Source organism: Dicentrarchus labrax, unplaced genomic scaffold (assembly GCF_905237075.1).
Source record: "Dicentrarchus labrax unplaced genomic scaffold, dlabrax2021, whole genome shotgun sequence".
Lineage (NCBI taxonomy): Eukaryota > Metazoa > Chordata > Actinopteri > Moronidae > Dicentrarchus > Dicentrarchus labrax.
Window position 1 is genome coordinate 3,925,681 of NW_026136710.1, and position 16,137 is coordinate 3,941,817.

A 16,137-nucleotide genomic window follows, 5' to 3' on the forward strand; every position below is an offset into this window, starting at 1 on the left:
AAAAAAATTAAATTAAATAAAAATAAAAAAAACTAAAAAAAAAAAAAAAAAAAAAAAAAAAAAATAAAATTAAAATAAATTAAATTAAATTAAAATACTAAATGTCCCAACTTGGATGACAAACAAATTCAAAATATATTTAAATTAAAATACTAAATTCAACTTTGAAAATAAATAAAATTTTAAAAAGTAAATAAAGTAATAAAATAAAAAAATAAAATTAAAGCAAAATTAAAATACCAAATTTTTTTAATTTAAATTAAAATACTAAATGTCCCAACTTGGATGATAAACAAATAAAAAATTAAATTAAATTACATTAATTTAAATAAAGTACTGTACTAATCCACCCACTTTCAAATCACTAATCAAAACCCACTTCTGTGTGTTGTTTCTATTACATTTTTAACCCATATATTTCAACGTATGTTAAGTGTCTTTGACCTCCTTGAAAAACACTATGAATAAAATATATTATTATTTGATTTAATTTTATTTAATTGTATTGTATTTTATTTTATTTTATTTTATTTTATGAGCAGCAAAATATATATATATATTTTTATTGAACAATTTAAATGTACAAAGCTACAAGGTATACAATAACAATCAGCACATTGGTGACATAAATAATAAATAAATCAAAGATAGAGAACAAATTAAAAATAAATAAATAAAATAAATAAATAAATAAAAAAAAAAAATAGATAGTTCAAACAGGGGCTTCAGGGAAAAACCCTTTCATAAAGACTCAGTAAGGTATTACTTATTTTCTTATTAAACAAAATCAGAGATTTTAAAACAAACAAGCAGCAAATAACCGTTGTACCATTTGTAACCTCGTATCCAGGAAGTGACGTTCCCGTACTTCCGCCCCTGCAGCCCTTCGTTATCCCATCTGATCTCGCTGCCGGTAACCAATCCTCCACGTCGATAGTGTCTCTGGTCGTGTGTCGTCTCCTGCGGCTACCGCGGAGGCTTCGTTGTTTTTGTTTTCTTTCCGACGTGGGGGGGGTGGGAAAGTAGCTATCACCTCAAAACTTTTTCACGAACTAATTGTTAGTTGTTGTTGTTTGTTTTTGTGTTTAGACACATCCAACGGGAACGGATTAAGCCGTCCTCTTTGTGTGTTTTCGTGTTTCCTTTGCGGTGGGGGAGAATGTCGGACTTCGACAGCAACCCGTTCGCGGACCCGGAGTTCAGCAACCCGTTTCAGGTAACGTCAGCTAGCCGCGTTAGCTCCTTCTTCACGTTAACTAACTGCTTTCTGGGTTAAACAGCTGCGAATAAAAGCTGCCCGACTTTATTAACGGGAACAGCAGCTGGCACAAGACGGTAATTCACTTGTTGGGCGGTTTTAGTTGGAGTCCGTCTCTTAGTATTTGGTGCTTTGCCTGGTGTGGTATAACATGTACCAGGTAGCTGTAGCTTGGCTTCCTGGTGATAGTGCTGGACTGCAGCTGGTTGGGTGTATGTAGTTTTATTTAATACACTGCGTAATATAACTTTACCCCAGTAGCTGGTTGTGTAACTAATCATTAATAGATTTGAGTAATTATTGATTGGTTAATTGGGTAAAATCAGCTGGGTATGATATTTGTTTGTGTTTTACCCCCCTCACTCAGATAATCTGTGTTTAGAGGTAAAGTTTAGTCCAATCAAAGCTCCTTACCTGTAATAACCCTTAAAACCATTTAAAAAAAATGTAAATATGAAGCAGATGCTAATTATATGACTTGTTTGTGAGCAAGTGTTGTCCTGTATTATCAAGAAAACTCCTGGAAAAACAATTTCCAATCACATTCTTTGATTCATTTTTGTTATCATGGAGGAAAACTAGATTGGAAGATGGAAATATTCCCATTACTTTACGTTTTTAACCAAAAAAAAACTGGTTTTAATTATCTTAAAGTCTGAATATTGGGGAGACACAATAACCAATTATGTTGCAGAAAAGTAATATAACTAGTAGTGTAATAAGTAAAGTAATAAATAAGTAACTTGCCCCTTTTTGGATTTAACTTTACACCTGTGTGACTTCCTTTCCCGTACAGGCCTTTATAGGGAACATGCACATATATTGTGTAAACTGCTTTTTAAATGTTCCTGTTTTCATGTTTGATTTCCCATCCTGGCTTAAGTGCCGTTATAGATGCATTAAAATGATTTTGTTTTATAATCAGATTAGCTCCCCGTAATGGACTTTCTATACCAAACCACAGATGATAATAACTCAACCTGACGTCCAGGATTTGAGGGGATGCTTCTTGGATATATATTTATTTTTTGAAACAGTCCTTTGCGTGACTCGCTCTTCAAAAACAGAAGTAAACGAGAGCAGAACATACTGTGTGATTGTGGTTTGTTCACTGTCATGCCTTCATTGTGCTGTTGGCCTTGTGTTAACAGTGTCTTGTCATGGTGAAAGCATGCATTTGGTCAGGTGCTCTTCTGCCGCCCTGCAGTGGCGCCCTGCCCCAACAGGCCTGCAGTGGTGTTCCCGTCTGTATCTCATCACATCAGGTGTACTAAACACGGGCGCTGTGGCAGCAGCTGATTAGCATTTCCAGTAGAGCTGAAAATATTAGGATTGATTAGTCGAGCAACTAGTTTTAGAATAGAATTTGTTTAATTAAAAGTAAATATGCCTAAAAAACCTTGTTTCAAGCTACTCAAATGTGAATATTTGCTGTTTTTCTTCGTCTTTTATGATGTTTGAGGTCAATATAAGCTCATTGTGGATAAATCTGCTCCAGTTTTGGTTGATAAATGGCAAGAAATGGAAATACAGAATCAATACCACAGTTATATTTTTGAAACAGTGTAAAGTTTCTACTGTTTAATGTCTGGCCCAGTATAGTACTTGGTTGTAGTTGTCCAAAGAAGACTAATTTAAGGGAAATCTAACAAATATTTAGTCGTTATCAGATTGTTTTTAACTCTGAATATCAATATCAGTATTGGCCTCATAAAGCTCTTATCAGTCTGATAAGATGGTATTTATGACATGTTTGGGCCAAAGATCAATCGAGAAAATAACCAACAGATTCATCGATAATGTTCAACTGATTGTGAGTAGAAGGACTTATTGATTATATTTTGAATAAATCACAAGATCAGAAATAATAGTGGAGCTGTAACGATTATTTAATCGATCAATCAAAAGAAAATTAACTGACAACTATGTTTTTCTTGAATTTTTAAAACTAAAAATACAAAATATTTGATGGTTACAAGTCGTTAAATGTGAGAATTCTCTACTTTTCTTGCTCTTACATGATAATAAATTAAAATATTAAGGTAATATAAGTAGTTGTTTTAGATTAACCACTTTTTAAACATGTCAAGAATAATTGTAATGCCCATCATAAGGTACCAGAACTAAGTTATAAAGATTGTTTGTACGTAAAGCAAACCAGGAATCACATTTATTGATCTGTTATAAACACGTCTGTCATGTTTAATTTAGAAAGAAATAAGTGTAAATGAATAAATGAGTCTAAAATGGGTCTTTTAGATGCTGCAGAAACCTTTAGAAAAGTGATCCCACCATCTTTGCTCGCTCAGTGTGCGGCGGTGGAAGATGCTGACGGCACAGTTTGACTCTACCGACGCACAGAAAGTGAATTATTCATGGAGCCGCATTAACGTAGTGACATGAGTAGTGAACCCCTGCTGTCCTGACATTTTTCTGTCATTTGTTGGCCCGCACTCGTTCGCCTGAGGAGGTACCGGGCTTTGTTCCCCTCTCTGAGCTATCTTCAATACTTCATGAAATCATATGGTGCCGTCCTGGCGACATGTGGCGCTGAGATCCGCCCCCCCTCCCTGCTGGCGCCTTCTTCCTGCATCAGATTGTTCATTCATGTTTTGGCCTATTTTCTGTGGATGTAGGCTAATTACAAAAATTAGTCCGTTAATACAGATATCAATTTGTATTTTCCTTTTTTTCTAGCTTAATAAAAGTTAAGAGCTTGGACGCAGCGTTGTGTTGCATATTGCAGCTTCACCTTCAACAGTACAGTGTTGGATAAAGTGTCGTCAGGTAGTGAGACTGCATGCTGCACTATGTCTGTTTTATCTACTGTGGCAGGTACAACCATGCCAGTTCATGCCTTGATAGGTGACGGTAAATCCATAACCGTTAAATTAGTTCTCCCGCAGACGGATGTGCAACAGGTGGACCTTTTTTTTTTTTTTACTTAAGTGACTGTAGATTTCAAGACGAAGACTTGGTGAATGTGCATGGGATTGTTTGGCTATGCAATAGGGCGACATTAAACTTTAAACACAACATACCCTGAAATATTTATGACCCTGGTCTGGTGACAAGTTGCACCCAGTGTGTGTGTGTGTGTGTGCGGCAGTGGAAGAGATGCTCCAAGAAATTTAAGAGTCGGAAAGACAGCGAGAGGGCTGCAGTGAGACTGGATAAGGATAAGGACCGCAGGAATACGCAGATTGGATGTTAATCTTGAGGCAGCGATTTGAATGAAAGTAGTGCGTGACTGACAGCAGCTGATGGTAAGTTTATTGTAAACATAAAGGTGTGATAATGCGGCTTTAACGGATAGAGTTTCACCTGGAAAGAGGCTATTTAAAGTTTGTGGTAGATATAGTTGAATATTTATACTACAGAGAATGTAGGGCTTTTTTTATAGCCTCATCCTTAACAGTGTGTGTGTTTACATAGTGCGTAGTAAAACTGTCATTTACCAACATTTTATACACACAGTTATTTCAATTTGCCTGTCTTGCAAATTTAGGAATGTGCCTAAAAGGATCAGAAAGTGCTTTAGTGGTTTTTGTGCCCAGCGCAGCAGACTAGAAAAAACTCTCCAGTTTTATTTCTGTCTTATAGCAGCCAGAAGCATCTGCACCCCCCCCTTTCTGAAACTCACGGACGTGGCTATTTATAGACGTCTTCCCGTGAAAATTATTGGAATCATCCTGTCTTTTGCCAGAATTGAATTATAGGCCTGTTGCGTTTTGAATAAAGAGGGCTGTTTGGCCTTGATCTGGCAGAATAATGGAGGGTTTTTACACTCACATGAGCCCGTTTTCGCTCGTACTGTGGAGATTTGTTCTGCTGTCTTTGGTAAAAATACCAGGATAGACACATCGAGACTGTGGTATTCTCATGCTACAACTATTCCTGACACTTTATTAAGCGTTTCTACTACAGTTCATGTGTTTGTTATTGAAAGTGTTCTTACAACTGTTTTTCTCAGGATCCATCAGTGACACAAGTAAGACAGGCTGCTCCTCCGGGGTTGGAGGAGTACAATCCCTTCACAGATGCCAAAGTGAGTACTTTTACACATAATCCAGTGGCAGTGAGTTCATACACCAAGGTTTGAATAACATTAACAGCTTTCAGAGGATGGATTTAGTTCTAAAAGGGATCTATGTTATTTCACAACGCGATAGCTGTGAGAATATAATCGTCGTTTTCAATTAAAAATTGTGTTAAATGGGGAAATAGCATGTTTCTCATCACCTTTTTAATTAAAACACTCAGTCCTTGTTCATTATTTAGTTCTTACTACTTTATAATGATATATTCTTTAAATAAAAGTTGTATTTTGTGTCGATTCAGACTCACTGATCACAATAGAAGTGTAGGAAAATTGGCACAAACCACCAGACAAATGCTGGTAATTACTGCAACTATATGATCCAAGAGAAAGGGGAGCGCACGATAAATCTGTAAGATAATTAACTGGACAGGAATGAATAAATCTATTGTTCTGATACTCAAATTCTTCAGTTTTTGTGTTTTTCCCTGTAAAATAATGGATTGTTTCACCTCTTCAGGCCTGTAAAACTCATTCAGATTGATTGATCTGACAGGTTTATTGGAGTAAACAGTAACAAAATGATCTAATCTCAACAGTCTCAAGAGGTTACATTGACTATTCTCCCTCCACATTAATGAATCTTTTGCGTGGTATTTAGTTACCAATAGTAGGCTTTTCTTAATTTGTCTATGCTCCATACGCTTTAATTAAAGTTATAATTGTTCACACAATCACTTTTGTCAACTGCTTTCATTCTTGTACTCGAATAAAAAAGAAGAAGTCACATATTATTAAGTTTCCATGTTAAGTTCAGAAGTGAATCGCTGCAGAAGAACTGGAGGCAAACTGAGCTCATACAGTTGACAGATGAACTGTCAGTGTATTTTTATTGTTGCCGTTAAAGAGGCGTGACACACTCGCCATTCTGAGAAACTCCACTTCCTCATTTTGCAGCATCCCTGACATCATACCACTCTGTTTTGTGAACTGTACAGATAACAAACTTTAAGTGCATATATGTTTCTTCACGTAGACGCCTGCAGGTATGGCGCCCAAGGCTACGGCACCCACCATCAACACACAACCCGCCATCATGAAACCCACAGAGGAGCCTCCGGCCTACTCGCAGACTGTGGCACAGGTATTACTGACCACAACACGGTCTTCTTTACTTCTTCACGCTCTCTGAGAAATGTCAGGTTTTAACATATCTTTACTCTGCTGTAGGTGTGTTTATATATAAGCAAGCAGACTGTGATGTGTAATGTTTTAGTCCAGCATCGACAGCAGAGACTCTGAGAGCGCACTGAAGGCAGAAAATACATTAACATGACAGCTGGTTTCACGCTGAGTTTGTGGACAGAAAAGTCGCTCAGCGGGAGGCAGTTCCTATCTGTGGCTGAGCTTTCTAACGGAGGGAGACACAGACTCGGGGAGAAATCCAGACAGCCACAGGAAATAACTTCTGATGGTGCATCTCGTTTGTAGGCTGTGCTCTTGGGAACAGGTTGTTGTGATGTCTCTCCTCCCGCTGGTGCTGCCCCTGTAGAGAACTTGATTTATTCCAAAAGTAGAAACAGAGAATTCCTATTGAGCTGAAAAAGTAGTCAGCCAAAACAGTCTGAAACACACACACACACACACAATCCTGTCCTTTTATCAGTGTGTTGACATCTGTTTTGTGTATCTATACTTGTGTGTGTGTGTAGGACCAGTCGCAAGGAGCCTCTGAGCTGTTGAGGCGACAGGAGGAGCTGGAAAGGAAGGCTGCAGAGCTGGACCGCCGGGAGAGAGAGATGCAGTCCCTCAGTGCTGCAGGAGGTCAGCATCAGACACCAGCAGCAAACCGGCTGAACAAACACAATCAGCTTGCGGAAACCTTCTCCCTTCCACAAAGCTTAACAGCAGCACATCTCCTGTCACCATTATTGTGATGAGCTGGCTGATCTTCTCTTCCCTGTTGGGACCACAACAAGTCAAATTCTCCTCAGACATTCACTCAAATTCTACAAAACACTCTCACAGGACTGTCATCTTCCGTATTGTCGGACTTTCCCTTAATCAATATTCACTGAAAGACAGAGGATCTTTTTGGAACAATCTACTTCCATCACACTACAGCCAAGCTCTTAGCTTTTCTTTATACGAAAAAACATCTGAAAATGTCTGTAATTAGCAAAGATTCATAGCCCTTCATAGATCTCAATAAAATGTATTTCCTCTGGTAAACACTATTACCTGAATATACATCAATATTGTATTTCACCTGCTTGGATATTGTATTACACAATCTTTGTTTTTATGTGTTTGGGGGAGGTAATTAGTCAAATTTAGAAAGCCAGCCTGGCTGTTTACCCCCTCCTTCCTGTCGTTATGTTCTGCTAAGCTAATTGCCTCTACCATCACATTTTACATACAGACACGAGAGTCAATCTGCGAGAAAGCAAAATACTGTAGGCATATTTCCCCAAAAGGCCAAACTAGTCATTTGAATCCCCCTCGCGTCTCCACAGAGCCTGTGCACATAGCTGCAGACTTCTACTTTAAACCACATTATTAAGCTATTATTAGGACATCAAAGAATGCATTTAGATATACATGAACTGCATTAACTCTGTAAAACATGTGTTTACATGCAGCTGGTCAGTAATCAGATTCCTCCCTGATCTCTGATAATATAATATTATTTACAGTCAACTTGTCTCTTGTGTTGTTTCAGGCAGGAAAAACAACTGGCCCCCCCTCCCAGAGAAGCTCCCAGTGGGTCCTTGTTTCTACCACGACATCACAGTGGACATCCCTGTAGAGTTTCAGAAGACGGTGAAGATCATGTATTACCTCTGGATGTGTGAGTTTTTTTTTTTATTCCTTTTATTTTACTCCATTAATGCTTATGATGTGTGCTGCGTTGTAATGTTAGTGCGTGTTCGTCCGAGGGCAGTGAATTCACCCACGGATGAGGTGACTGAAGAGTCAAACAGAATAAAGACTTACTCAAAGTAATCGACAACTATTTATAAAATAATAAATGATAATCTATTAATGGTTTAAGTCATTTTCAAGCAAAATGTCAGACTTTCTCTAGTTCCAGCTGTGTGAGAGTAGACTGTTGGTCAGACACAACAAAGATTCTGACTTTAGGAAATGAAAATGGACATTTTTAGCAATTTCTGTACATTTTATAGACCAATCGATTTCATTTTTAAGTCTATAAAATCAATTATCAGTTACTTGCAGCCTTACACGATCAACATAATCACTATTGAGCCTCTTAGAAGCTTTGCAGTCCTGATTGATCCACATATCGAGGATGAGATGGACATTTAAAGCTAGACACTCTTAATCTTAGCATTTCATTCATATGAGGAAAACTAAATGAAACTGTTATTGTTAAAGACATAAACTCAGAACAATTCTCACAGGATAAGAGTAAAATGAAGACATGAACACAGACTGTATTTACAGAGCGTTCACTCTGCCAACAACCTTGTCCTGCATTAGAAAAGAGCTGATAGAATAATGGCCTAGAAAAGACTGAATTTGTCAAAGAAAAAAGCCTATTAACCGTGTAGGGTTGTTAATTAAATTAAATATACACACAGATAAATGTATAAAAAGCACAAAACACACCTCTGGTGCAAAATTCAGCAGGAAGAATCTACTCAGAATTCATCAAAATTGCTGACTTTACACAAACTTCCTGCAGTTATTTCGTTCCCTATCTGGGTTCATTGTACAGTTTATCACTTGTCCTGTACTCTTATTGTTATGCACTGAATATAACCACTGCTCTATACTCACTATGTCTAACAGCAGGTGTTGATGTCCATACTGGAACTATTACTAAAAGGACTGATATCAAATCTTGCATATTGGTTAAATAAACTAGAGGCTTTCTTACTTTCCTAAAGCAGTAGTAATATATAGATGTTGATTTGCTTGTCCCCTTTAAACAACCCAGAGTGAGAGAAACCACCTGAAAGTTTCAGTTTTTTTTACCCGGCCTGCCTCTTTCTGTCTCCCTCTGATGTTTTTAATCTTTAGAGCTTGTTGGGAACAGATGGCAAACTCTGCAGTCTGTGTTGCAACTCCAAGGCAAGCTTGTTTTTAATGACTGGTGGTTTATATAATTAATAATTAGGGGTATTTTTTTTTTCTCTCACTAAGGAGTCAACATGCTCATATGTTCTGCATTGTAGGCTTCCAAAATAAAACACTTTCAACTCATAGAAAAGTCTTTTGTAAGAGTTTTTAATTGGATTTAATGCAGTAAATAAAACTTACACTGAGAATGGACTTCACAGTGAAGGAAGAAGAAGCAGGAAAACATTTCTAATGAGGTAGAAAGATGTCTATTTAAGAATTTAAATGTTGAAATTATCAAATTGTCAGACACACATTATTGTTGCAAACAGACTGTTTGTGTATGTTTTAATACATGTCTGGAGGGGGGAATAACACAGTTTGGTACCAGAGAGATACATTTACAAATAACCCCCCACCTTGACCCCCTGAATAAGACCTACTGCCCCTTCCTCCCTCTACAACCCCCACAGCTCAGGACTGATGGCGGTAGAACAATTACCCTTTCCCCTCTGTGATTCAGGGAATGAATGGCTCCGAGTGGCATGCAGTGGCCACATGACGAGGGCTTGTGGTGCAGTCATGTGGCTCGATGAAGTGACTCGGTCAGATGATTGCTTAAAGGTTAGCTCAGATACAGATATGCCCCTCCCTCCCTCCTCCTCCTCCTCCTCCTCCTCCTCCTCTTTTTTTGCACAGATTAGTGTTTGATAAAAGCAAAGACTTTTTGGATTTTATGTTGGAAGAAACTGGATTTCTTTTCCAGGCTGAAGTAGAAAAGATCTTGAGCACACATCAGCACAACCCCCCCCCCCCCCCGCTCAGTCAGCCAGCTAATGTCATATTTCACACTGCGCCGTAAACTGCCCTCCATTTTACAGACTCGTGTTAGTGTACAATGCCTGCGTTAACCATGCAGTCGCTGTTAGGACTCCGAGACCTAATGGTAATAATGAATTATTAAATGTGCTGCACAGTGTCGTTACATGTTGAAATATTAAGCGTCAGTGTGCAGCAGTGTCAGGACACTGGACACTGCTGCACCAGCCTCCACCAGCCGACGCATACAGTGACACACGAGGCTGCCACGCTGTCCCACTTTCACTTAAAGCTCCATCCAGACACTCACTGTACATGTTCTCCCCCTCTTTCTACTCCAGTTCATACTGGGACGCTGCTTGCTAACATGGTGGGCTGCATGGCCTGGTTCTGTGTGGACTCTGCACGTGGGGTGGACTTTGGCTTGTCCATCCTCTGGTTCTTGCTCTTCACACCGTGTTCATTCGTCTGCTGGTACAGACCGCTTTACGGAGCATTCAGGTAAACAACACAACTGTATTTACCTTGACTGTGCAAGTAAAACCCTCCACTATTGTGTTGTTTATGTTCATATCATGTTCCTCTCTCTCTCTCTCTCTGCAGGAGTGACAGCTCATTCAGGTTCTTTGTGTTCTTCTTCGTGTACATCTGTCAGTTTGGCGTCTACGTCATGCAGTGCATCGGCATCAGTGGCTGGGGCGCCAGGTGAGACACAGCCGTGTGTAGGGCTGTACAGTTAATTTAAATATTACTGAACTCTCAATATAGTCGAGTGCAATATCCAAATCACAGAAGCTGCAACGTAAAGTGACAAAACAGCGTTATGATGAAGAGCTGGTCTACAAATCGTATTCTCTAGATGTAAGAAAACATGTTTGTTAGGTACAGACGCCCAATAATGTCACATCATCACATCATGATGAAAGCATGATGGTGTATTGAGTCAAAATAAACTACAATGTGTATGTTTTAAAAACCAGCTTTATCCTTTGAATGACTCTTCTCGTCCCCAGCGGGTGGATCTCGGCTCTGACCGGCCTGAACAAAAGCATCCCGGTGGGCATTATAATGATCCTCATCGCTGCTCTCTTCACCGCTCTGGCTGTCATGTCCCTCATCATGTTCAAAAAGGTAGACGCACAACAAACCCACGAGGAGTTCAAGTAGCTTCTATTGAAGTCTCATCAGTCGTATTTCATCTCTTCCCCCCCTCCTCACCCTCCTCAGGTCCACGCGATGTACCGTACCACCGACGCCAGCTTCGAGAGGGCCCAGCAGGAGTTTGCCACGGGCGTCATGTCCAACAAGACGGTGCAGACGGCCGCCGCTACCGCCGCCACCAGGGCTGCACAAGGAACCTTCAAGGAGCAGATCTGATTGGCCCTCGAGAGCTCCTCTCTCTCTCTCTCTCTCTCTCTCTCTCTCTCTCTCTCTCTCTCTCTCTCTCTCTCTCTCCGTCCAACCCTCCTCCCCCCTCTTCCTCTGCTCATCCAGCTCACTCCCCCTCGAGCCAGCCGCCCTGTTTGAACACACGGACCGCCTTCTGACAATAAATATCAAAGCAGTTCATGTGAAGGCGCTACGGTCGGCCGTCCAGTCGACCACGATCTGGGATTCAAACAGGGCCACGGCTCGCTTCTGTCCTACTCTCCCTTCTCTCTCCCCCCCAGCAACATTGTGCACTCATCACAGACTCTGAAGCCCCCTCACCTCACGCTGCACTCCTACTACCAGTCAACTAGCGTGTGTGTGTGTGTGTGTGTGTTTTTTTTTTGTTTTTTTGTGTGTTTGAGTTTATGTTTGTGTGTGTGTGTGTGTGTGTGTGTGTGTGTGTGTGTGTGTGTGTGTGTGTGGCCAACTAAACGAATGTTAGCGTGCCTCTTTTAAAAGGCCCGTCTGTCCTCTGCAGACGGATTCTAATGTAGCTGAACCAAGTCCAACTTTCTAAACTTACCTGGGCGTTTCCCGCCATCGACATCGCCATCATCGGCTTCCTGTGTGTCCCGCGCTTTCTTTGATTTCTGCGTGTAATCGCTACTTCTCTTCTTTTTTTAAATTAATTTATTATCGGATGAATGGAAATCATTATCATCATCATCATCATCATCATCATCATCATCAGTTAATGCACATGCAGCAGCCTTCTCTGGTTTGTTTTGCTGGTTTCCATGAGTACACAACCTGACACTGCTGCCCCCCGGTGGAGTGACTTTGTATTGTTGAAGATGAATGCTGTGCATTCCAGTTCACTGCCTTGCCTTCTACTTTCTGCTGTCCTCTGAATTTGGTTTTAGAAAGTGTGTAGTCTTTCCACCTTAAAGTGATGCATCACCCAAAGTCTTACTTGTTGAGTATCAAACTCCTGTAGACTGTAGAGCGAGTGAGGGTTTTTATTACCCAATAATCTGCCAAGGAAATATATTCACATTGGTTGGAAAAAAGGAACAAAGATATTGGTGTTTGAGATTTTTAGCCATGTTAGCAGCATGGATCCAAGGATGGAAATGTCTGTCAGTCGGAAATATCTCAGCAACTATTCATAGTTTTTCACCATTTGAGGTTGTCCAACTGGAGATTTGGCGCCACCTTCTTTAACGGTTGTGGAAGGAAACAAAGGATTAATTCACATTTTCTTTAGTTGATTCACTCAAAATTCGGTTTAAAATCTGCAATGCAAACTGTAACTGCTGTATTTTGGTAACATTAGTGACCATATGAATAGACATATAATATAAAAACGTATCATTTGAATCTGTTTTAACAAACTAAATTCAAGCTGATCAGAGTCGTCGTTCTCTGTGAACTACAGACTTTTAACAAACATTTCTCCCGCCTTCGAGCAGTGTTTGATACTCAAAAGACTCTTATTTTTTTGATTTTGGGTGAACTATCACTTTAAAGTATTTTGCTTGAAATCTTTTGCCTATAACGGTCTACATATCCATTGTGAAATTATGCCAAGTTGCACTTTAAATCTCATCATCAGATGCTCCGTCTGCACTCTGTAATCGGTTGCGAGTGGAAAAGATATTTATAATACCGCCTTCCTGCTCATTAGTGTAGATACTTAACTCACACATCTCACGTACACCAGCTGAGTTCAGCATAGTTTCACATGAAGCCTAACCTTTCGTGTCCTTTCCTCAGAAAGAAAAGAATCGGTGACGCTGTTAACGGACAGTGAGAGCTCCACCACTCTGTATATACAGCTGCATGTTTATACAGTTGATTTGATTTGAAGAGGAAAGTGTAACTCGTCTCCGGCTCTTCTCGCGAGCCCGAGACTTACCTCAGTTTTACTCAGGATGTACTCTTCTCTTGCATGACGAGGTTGAAAATTATATGAGATTGTATGAAATTAGACACCGACTGGCCCTTGTTTTTAAATATATATATATATAATACGTGCTGTAAATCAATATATTGCAATAAAAATAAAAAAGATGGCAGAAAGGGCCAGTAATGATGATGTAATGTTCCTGATAATTGCTTGCATATTCCTAATTTGAGAATTGTGGATTGACTATCACTGAACTCCAGCGAGACCACAATCCGATGCATCGAGTCTGGACCTGCTAACAATGTGTCTTTCTCCGTGTGACCTTGTGTTGCTTCAGTGCGAGCTGCAGAGGTTTGAATGTGTCTGTTGTGTCTCATGTTTAAGCCAGTTAAGCCTTTGTATGTATGTATGTATGTATGTGTTGTGTAGGAGTGTAAATAGACTATGATTTGGCCTTTAAGTCTTAATCTGTGTGCAGGGCAGAGTCTGGCTGTGGGTCTGGGATCCTTCTTGACTTCCTGGAGATTTAATCTGTCCAATCTTCCTGCAACAAGCCTTGTTTTGCTTATTTCTCACTGGCTTAATTTGAACCAGTGCATGTGTACATTTATGCACAAAGCAACATGAGATTATTCCTTAAAAAGAATCTGAGTGGCGCCTACAGAATTTTTGCTGTTCCTTTCTGACTTATAAAGCATAAATAAATAAATTAATGTGAGAGGCATTAGACTGCAATGCAACGTGAACTGTGTGCTGTACTGTAGATGGACTGTGGCTTTGAGCTGTGCTTCATAATCAAAACGGTTTGTGGTAGAAAACACTGAGAATCAAATTTAACGATTTAATGAAATTATTGAAAGAAGTGGCGATGGGGGTGTTTGTATATTTTGTACGATTTACAGACGGTCAGCTGTTCGCTCTAAATTTCGCTGTAATTAAAAGATGCACTCTGGTTTCTCCTTCAGTCGCATGTTGAGTAGTTTGAGTTTTGTATATTTATTGTATTAACACTGAATAAAATCCTTCTTCTGTACAATTTTCATGGCTTTTTGTGTACATTTATGCTCATATTTGTACTGTTAAGTGGTGAAAACAAGACTATGATCTTCTAAAACTCTTTAAGTGGGCTTGCACCAGCAGCCGATAGCCACATGAGGTCAGTAGTGATCAAAGAACATGAGATTAAATTCTCTGCAAATGTGTTGCAGAGTTAAACTGCTTACTTTAGATCAGTTCTTATATTTAGAATCAGGATAACTTCAAAGAATAAATATGTTCAGTGATGGATGAAGTTATTTGATTGAGTCACGTAAGTGATTAAAATGTTACCTGAGTAAAAGTATAATCAGGAAAATGTACTTGAAGTATTCAATGTAAGAGTATGTCCCCTCTGGCTGTTATACTGTCAATTAACTAATTGATTAATTGACTATTTTTTCCAGCTGTACTTGTAAGCGTTGGGTAGTTTTATTTAAAAGAAAACTTCATATTTTATGAGCTAAGGGTAGAAAAAGGAATTAATACCACTTTAATGTGAAAACTTGCACTGTTTGAGAGCAAAGGTTGTAGTAATATTAATGATAGTACATTATAAAAAAAGGTTAAAAACACTAATGTAGTACAGGATTCTGTCTTGGGAGCTGGTTGAAATCATCTTAGCAAATGTTTAATCTTCCTTTTAACCTAATAAAATGTTATTTTTTGTGTTATATTTTCTTCTACGACTCATTTGACAATGCACACTTGTGTTTTCTCCACTTCTGTTTAAAGAATCACATTTAAAATAAAGTGTAGAAATAAAAAAAACCATCACCTTACTGCACTGGCAGCGCTTTTCACTTCTCATTTTAAGACTTTTATGACCCAATAATTGACCAAATGACTTGTCAAGGTTTATATTTTTCTCCCGTTCGTATTAGCAGTGGCAGTAACGGAGCTGTTAAAGAAGGAATATAAAATATATACACTCACACACACTTTAAGACAACTGCAGTGCCAAGTGCCGAGTCCTTTGGTCTCAAACAAAGTGTGAAATAAAGCAGGAAAAAGAGGAAACTGGTAGCAGACCAACTCCACTGCCAGCAGGAAGGGGTACAGTGGAGGAACAACAGACCCAAGTGCTTCTTTTCATTAAAGCCTTTCATACCTTTCAGGAGTGTGTGAAAACAGCGCCGGCCTGCTGTGAGCTGTCTGTCCAGGCTGTGACAGAGTCTTCCTCGGGTTGTCAGCCGCTCTGACTGACTGCGTTTGATGTCTGTGATTGAGACTGAGCTCGGCTATTAGAGGAAACAAGGCTGGAGGTGTGTAATTGTGGATGTCAAGCGGCTCACACATATATATATATATATATATATATATATATATATATATACATGATGAAACCAGTGATGACTATATGACTTTGATTATACTCTTTACCTCAACTTCAACAGGACAACTGACAGTTGATTCAGTGATTTAGACCTCAGACTAAGTGACATGTTTTATGGATATTTCCTATAATATTCAATAACAGTAGAGAACAACTGATAATCTGTACAGTTTGTGTAAAACAAGCGATTTGGATGATTATTTCCTGTGTATTCTGCACCAGAGATGAGTTTTCCTGATATTTTAGGGGACTTATTATAAGATTCTGTTTATATTGTATATGTT

General features: G+C 39.2%; 1 protein-coding gene across 3 annotated transcripts; it reads left to right on the forward strand.

Annotated features, from left to right (window-relative positions):
* Window positions 1-896: 896 nt before the first annotated feature.
* LOC127370637 (secretory carrier-associated membrane protein 1) lies at window positions 897-11,961 on the forward strand. 3 transcript variants are annotated; one of them, XM_051412872.1, is made up of 9 exons: window positions 899-1,216; window positions 5,232-5,306; window positions 6,334-6,441; window positions 7,010-7,121; window positions 8,020-8,148; window positions 10,544-10,703; window positions 10,806-10,907; window positions 11,216-11,333; window positions 11,430-11,961. In XM_051412872.1, the coding sequence occupies exons 1-9, from the start codon at window positions 1,160-1,162 to the stop codon at window positions 11,577-11,579; spliced, it is 1,011 nt and encodes a 336-aa protein (XP_051268832.1). In that variant the 5' UTR covers window positions 899-1,159; the 3' UTR covers window positions 11,580-11,961. The 3 variants fall into 3 exon arrangements, with proteins under 3 accessions (XP_051268834.1, XP_051268832.1, XP_051268833.1); XM_051412873.1 differs by lacking the exon at window positions 899-1,216 and adding an exon at window positions 3,960-4,524; XM_051412874.1 differs by lacking the exon at window positions 5,232-5,306 and having other exon boundaries at window positions 897-1,216.
* Window positions 11,962-16,137: the final 4,176 nt, after the last annotated feature.